This window comes from Strigops habroptila, chromosome 1 (genome assembly GCF_004027225.2).
Source record: "Strigops habroptila isolate Jane chromosome 1, bStrHab1.2.pri, whole genome shotgun sequence".
Classification (NCBI taxonomy): Eukaryota; Metazoa; Chordata; class Aves; order Psittaciformes; family Psittacidae; genus Strigops; species Strigops habroptila.
In genome coordinates, this window is record NC_044277.2 from 40,707,635 (window position 1) to 40,713,634 (window position 6,000).

The 6,000-nt window shown below is 33.2% G+C and overlaps 1 protein-coding gene across 4 annotated transcripts in view; it reads left to right on the forward strand.

Moving 5' to 3' along the window:
- Window positions 1-5,279, forward strand: part of RB1CC1 (RB1 inducible coiled-coil 1) — a 59,703-nt gene extending 54,424 nt beyond the window's left edge. For 3 of the 4 annotated variants that reach the window (XM_030494007.1, XM_030494267.1, XM_030494183.1), the window contains 3 exons: window positions 810-946; window positions 3,853-3,923; window positions 4,288-5,279. In XM_030494007.1, coding sequence (XP_030349867.1) covers window positions 810-946; window positions 3,853-3,923; window positions 4,288-4,365 — 286 coding nt within the window. In that variant the 3' untranslated portion in view covers window positions 4,366-5,279. The remainder of the gene's footprint in view (window positions 1-809; window positions 947-3,852; window positions 3,924-4,287) is intronic. The other variant, XM_030494094.1, reaches the window with a different exon arrangement.
- The last annotated feature ends 721 nt before the right edge of the window (window positions 5,280-6,000 follow it).

Below are 6,000 nucleotides of genomic sequence, written 5' to 3' on the forward strand. Positions count from 1 at the left end.
TCTTTGACACTTACTCCCCCATCCCCAGAGTAGTAGTAATATTTATTCTTAGAGCTCTCTAATGGTCTAATGCTTAATTGGTAGCTGGTTTAGACTTCATTTCATTAATGGGTAAGTAAACACATTTGCACTGTGCAACAGATGTCGGAAACAGAAAAAGTTAGCTGAATTCTGTTGCTGAAACTTGGCATGAAAACTTGCTGTCTTCTTGAGTTTCCCTGATGTCAGGAAGAAACACTTTTTTGAAACTTTTTATATAAATTTATGGTGTTTTCTTTTGCTTTTAACCCTTTGATCAAAGAGGAACACTTCATCCCTTCTTTGTTGCGTGTGCTTAAAATTTTAAGATTTAATAGCTACGTAAATGTTTTGCTGTATTTTTCTGTGTTCAAATTGACGTCACTTTAAAACATAAAAAGCATGTTTGTAAGCACTGGTACAGTGATCATTACCATAAATATTGGTCAATAGAAATAATGTAAAATTGAAACATTAGTAATTGAAACAGAAGTATTTAGGTAATTCTGTTTGTATTTTAAAGCAAAACTGTAAGTTTTTCTTTTTTAAAAAATAAATTGAGCTGATAGATGTAGAATATCTTAAAATCACTTTCTAAAAGGTAAAGTGTTTTGTTGACTTCAGAAAATATAAAAGGCATATAAGCTGGTATAACAAATAGAAACGTCTGTGCTGCTGTTCAGCTAAGTCAGTCTGTGCAATACTTGGGGAAAAAATGTAGTGTAGTTAATGCAGTTTTAAGCTTCTATGCTTTTCTAGTTAAGTCCCTTGATTATTTTTTTCCCCTCCAGTTTCCAAGTTGGCGATTTGGTTCTCATTATCTTGGATGAAAGGCATGACAACTACGTATTATTTACTGTTAGTCCAACCTTGTATTTCCTGCACTCAGAATCTCTGGCTGCATTGGATCTCAAACCAGGTGAGTGTGGTAAGTGTCAAATTACTTCCGATTATTATCTCCTTCTACAAATAACATTCTCAACTTTCTAACACCCAGTAAGTGATTTTAAAAATATATGTGATAAATATGAGAAGCATGTAATATAGATAGCTGTCAGCTACCTTCATAGCTTTTCCTATTTGTTTTGATGCCAAACATTTTTCAAGGCAGAACGCTTTAAATAAAAAAAACCTAAATAGATGTTAATATCTTGGAAAAATGGCAAATTACATCTGCATCTTCAAAGTAAGCCTTAAAAAAAAAAAAAAGAGAGAGAAAATCTCAATTTTGTACACATACAGAGTACACTAACATGTCTATGGGGAAAACAATCCTACCACAATACAACCTTGTAAGTCCTAGGCCTATTTTTATGTGGTTTTGTGTTTTCAGTGTCTTTTTTGATGAGGAAAGTAAATACGGAACTTAAGGTAACGTTTTTGTCAAAACTGCATGCTCTGTTCTTATTTTTTAATACCTGAGTTTATGATGTTATTTGAAGATTGTGGATAAAATTTATTCTCTCGTCTTCTATAAAGTGACTGGAATTTATGAACTCAAATATACATCTGAAATAACAAAACATAGACCACAATTTATGAGGATTTGCAAGCAATATTTTTGCAGGTGAAGTTTTTCCACCCTATCTAAATGGTGTTTAGTAAGGCTCATAAGGTTTCAGAGAACAGTTTCTGTACGTGTTGTTTATGTTCAGGTTGGTGGCACATTTGCTTTCTTCCTCCCTTAATCTTCAAGGCTTTTGTTGTCTGGTTTTGGCAGCTATGTAAACTTAGTTTAGTGCAAAGCATTATTTTTTTTCTTCATTTAAAAAAGATTAATACTTCATTTTAACTATGTGCCACAGGAAATATATTAATGTAAACGTCTTTAAACTCTCACCTGTAGTATTTTTTGCATACCCACCAGAGCGAACTTTGCAGAAATGCCCAGGAACATGCATCAAATGGAATTCTAAATTATTTTAAAAGTTTCTATCTGTTGTTGCATGTCAGAAGCTGTCAACTTATTTTCAATGAGCAGACTCATTGCAGATGTCAGTTATGATGAAAGGTGATAGCTCTTAAACACTTTTGTAGTCTCCAGAAGACCACCAGGCTCTAACTGAATTCTGAGAGTGCTGAAGGATCTGTGCTATGCATGTTCTGTGAAGCATATGGGAAGAACTCCTATCTTTCTTACAGATGTAATACATTCTGAACTATTAGTAGTAGTGTGTACCTAACTGTGCAATATAATTAATTTTCTTACTGTTAGTTTGCACATATAAGATAAAAGCCATGTCAGTTCTATATTACTGTGAATACACTGACCTGTCTGTTTTCAAATGGACTTTGAATAGCTTGCTCCATTCCTTACCACTTGCTAGCCAGAGTTGGTCTCAAATTTGAGAAAACTGTACATAAAACCAAGACTTACCATTCTCTTTAAGAACACATTTGTCTCTAGCTCATTACTTGAGGAAACCATGTCTGGATTCCGTGAGGGAAGTGGGGAAAATGAAACCCAGAACACTAGTATTAATTGTGATAGATGAAAATTGGCATGGACCTAGGTACTGCACATTATTGTTTTAAGGGCTACTAAAATGTCCCATCTAAATCTTACCTCTTGTACCAACTTATACATATAAAGTTAATAATTCTGGTAGATTTACTGTCAGTATTAATTATCAGGGATCTAAGTGTTATAGGTTGTCTCTGCCTAGATTAAGAGCATTTAGAATGCAACACCACCACTGAAATTGGTTGAGGACTACCTGGTTAGTATGTTGTCCCTTATTTTAAGGGTGGGGAAGTTTTCGTGTGCAAATGTAAGGGAAAAAACCCTACATCTTTCTCACGATCTTTTTTAGACCAATGAAGGCTGTCAGCCAAGCAAATTAAGAAAAATTAAGGGATTTTTGCAATTTAAGTGTATAGTTGCAGAACATTCAGGCCAGATATGAATACTTTGCACTGATTTGTAGGAGTGTGGAGTAGAACAGAATCTGCTTCACTGTCAATAGCCAGATTAATATTGAAGAGTAAGATTAAAATTTCAGACTCTGGTCCTTGAGTGACTCATGTTCTCGTCACTAGATACAGTATCTCATAAATAGTCATGCTTAGAAATGCATTGATTTTAGCATTATGCAGAGCATACATGAGCTGTTCCTTCCGTTAGTTTTGGTGTTTTCTTCATGCCATGATTAGTGATAGTTAGAAAAGAGCAAAGCAAGTAAAATGGATATAATTTCTTGGAATAGAAGACACATAGGCGTTTCCTTACTGAGACAGAAATGGGTGCAAGTGGGAAGTTTATATATGCCACTGTTGCTCTTTTGACCAGTCAGTTTATTATTGAGGTTTTTCACTTTCCTCCTTTCTGAACAGCATTAGGTACTCTCAGAAGACTGCAACCAAAACTAGCAGACTTGTAGGACTTTAAAATATTATTTATGGGTAACTGATTTCCATCACTAATACAGAAAAATAATCAAGTGTTTCAGTAAGGGTAATAATAATAGCTGAGTGCAGAAGACTTCCTATCCTTTGAAGTACTTCAAGAAACTCTCACCTTAAATCAAACCAAAAGGTCAAGCTTGGTTGATGAGAATAATTTTGAATCATTATATAAATTTCAGTTTTTATTTGTTTTTGTCTCCTCTAATGTTAACTTCAATAAAAAACTTAAACCCCAAATATTTTGTTTGAAACTGCCAGTGACCTCTCTTGACATCTGAACTTACTTTTTATTCATTTATCAAAAGCAAGTTTTTTAAATAATTTCTTTCAATGAAATCATTGTAGCAAATTATCTTTGAGTATATTGAGTCTAATATCCTGTTAATCCGTAGTTGATTATCTAAAATAATAAATATATTGTTTCTTTAGCTTCAGGTGCATCTAGGAGACCTTGGGTACTAGGAAAAGTGATGGAAAAGGAATATTGCCAGGCAAAAAAGGTAAGGAAATAGTAATGGAAAAAATGTCTGATAAAATTAATAGAGACTAAAATTTAATATTTATAACAATTGTGAAAAGTACTCTGTGCATTATAAGTGACAGGAAAATTGTCCTACTTTTTGTCATTCCTACTGGTTTTAGTCAGTGAATAGCAAGAGAAGGGGAACTATTAAAATAAGTGAGCAGCAGCTTGGGTAGCTTTGTCCATGCTGCCCAAAACCTTGCCAGATTCCAAAGGGTCTCGTAAATGCTGAGGGGTGAGAATCGGTTTCTGCTTAAGAATGCAAAAATCAGAGAAATGATCCCATAGTTCTAATGTAATTTTTTTCTTTTTTTTCTTTTTTTTTTTTTTTTTTTTTGTAGGCACAAAACAGATTTAAAGTTCCTTTGGGTACGAAGTTCTACAGAGTGAAAGCAGTACCATGGAACAAGAAAGTATAACACAACAATTTTAGTTCATTCTGTCTCCATTCTTTTTTGACTTGTCCTTCAGTGCTCGTTCATCGCTCCAAATACCAGGCCATCTTTTTATACTGAGGTCATGTGACAAGATACGTCATTGATGTACTGCTTTTACTTTTTAACAGGTCACATTTTAGAAACAAGAATTTCATCAGAAACTCTGGCCCTAACTGTTCCAGTTTTTTTACCCAGATAACTTTAGGAGTGTGGACCAAATGAGTTCATTTTCTCAAAGGGCAACCACATGATACATGGTTTGTTTAGCCATGTTAATTGCCTGTTAAATATACATTAGCTTGTATTTAGATGTTAAATGTTAGTTACCATTATTACCAGCATACGTCCTTTTGTGAAATCATTATCAAAGTACTTGCACTCTTTAACAGATTCTTTATATGTGTAAAATTCATCAACTATTTAAAGAGGAGTGTTCATTGCATGCAGATAATCATATAATTTTTCTTCAACATGAGTTTGCCTCAGTAGATGAATAAAAATAACTACTGCAACTTGTTTCATTACATGAAAATGCTCTTTAATGTTAAAAAAAAAAAAAAAACTTGTAATTTGATAGACTGATTTTGAGAATCAGTCACAGTTAGATCTGCAATCTTCAGAAGCACTTTCAATGGATTGATCACACAGATTCTGAAGGGAAGACACCTGTGCAGTTTGTTCAAAGTGAAGCACTTGTTCTTCCCAGCAAAACAGAAATCTTGTATTAATCTATTTAGAAAAATCATATTGATGAAATTGTATTTCATGGTTGAGTTTCAGGAAAAAACTCATTGTACATTAACCATACAAGAGTCATTTAAGTAACAAATTATTGTAATTGTAAAAGACATGTAGAATTTTAAAACAATAAAGATTTGAAACGGTATGCATTTGAAGTATTTGTATGCCTTTTAAATACTAGGTATAATATTTATTTCATGTTAATCTGTTGCAGCTTCTCTCTGATTCCTCTAGCAGTTTCATTACATAGAAATACCTAAATTTTCTGCAAGAGGCGTTAATATTCCACAACATTCAGGAATTACAAAAATTACCTTGTAACGATAAAGAATTCAGGTAGACAGAAATTAATTTTGTCAACATTTTAAACATTTTTCAAAATAGTTTTACTGGCTATAATTTATATTTTTTTTTAATAACAATATGAAAGAATGTACTATAAACGTGTAGCCAGTGGAAAGTGAAAATCTAGGTTTAACTATGAGCTTATGTCTAGAACTTAATTCAGAGGGTTATTAAACTGTGATTTGTCTTCAGAAGGTGTGAAGTGGAGGAGGAAAAGAGATAAAGAAGTGATCACATGAAAATGTCAATGCTTTGCCCATATGTTGCAAACAATATTCTTCCAGAGTAAACAGTCACTTGAATACCCAGAAATTTCTGTATATGCTTAATTTAAAATTTTGTTCCATAACACTTTTAAGTTCAGATTTTTGAGGTGCATGGGCTTATAATTGTATCACACCTTTGATGAAAGATCCAGTAGATCTCTGGAAAACAGTGTGTCATTTTGTTAATTGCGTTCTTACCTGCTCACTTGGAATATTGTGTACAGTTCTGGTGTCCTCAACATAAAAAGGACATGGAGCTGCTGGA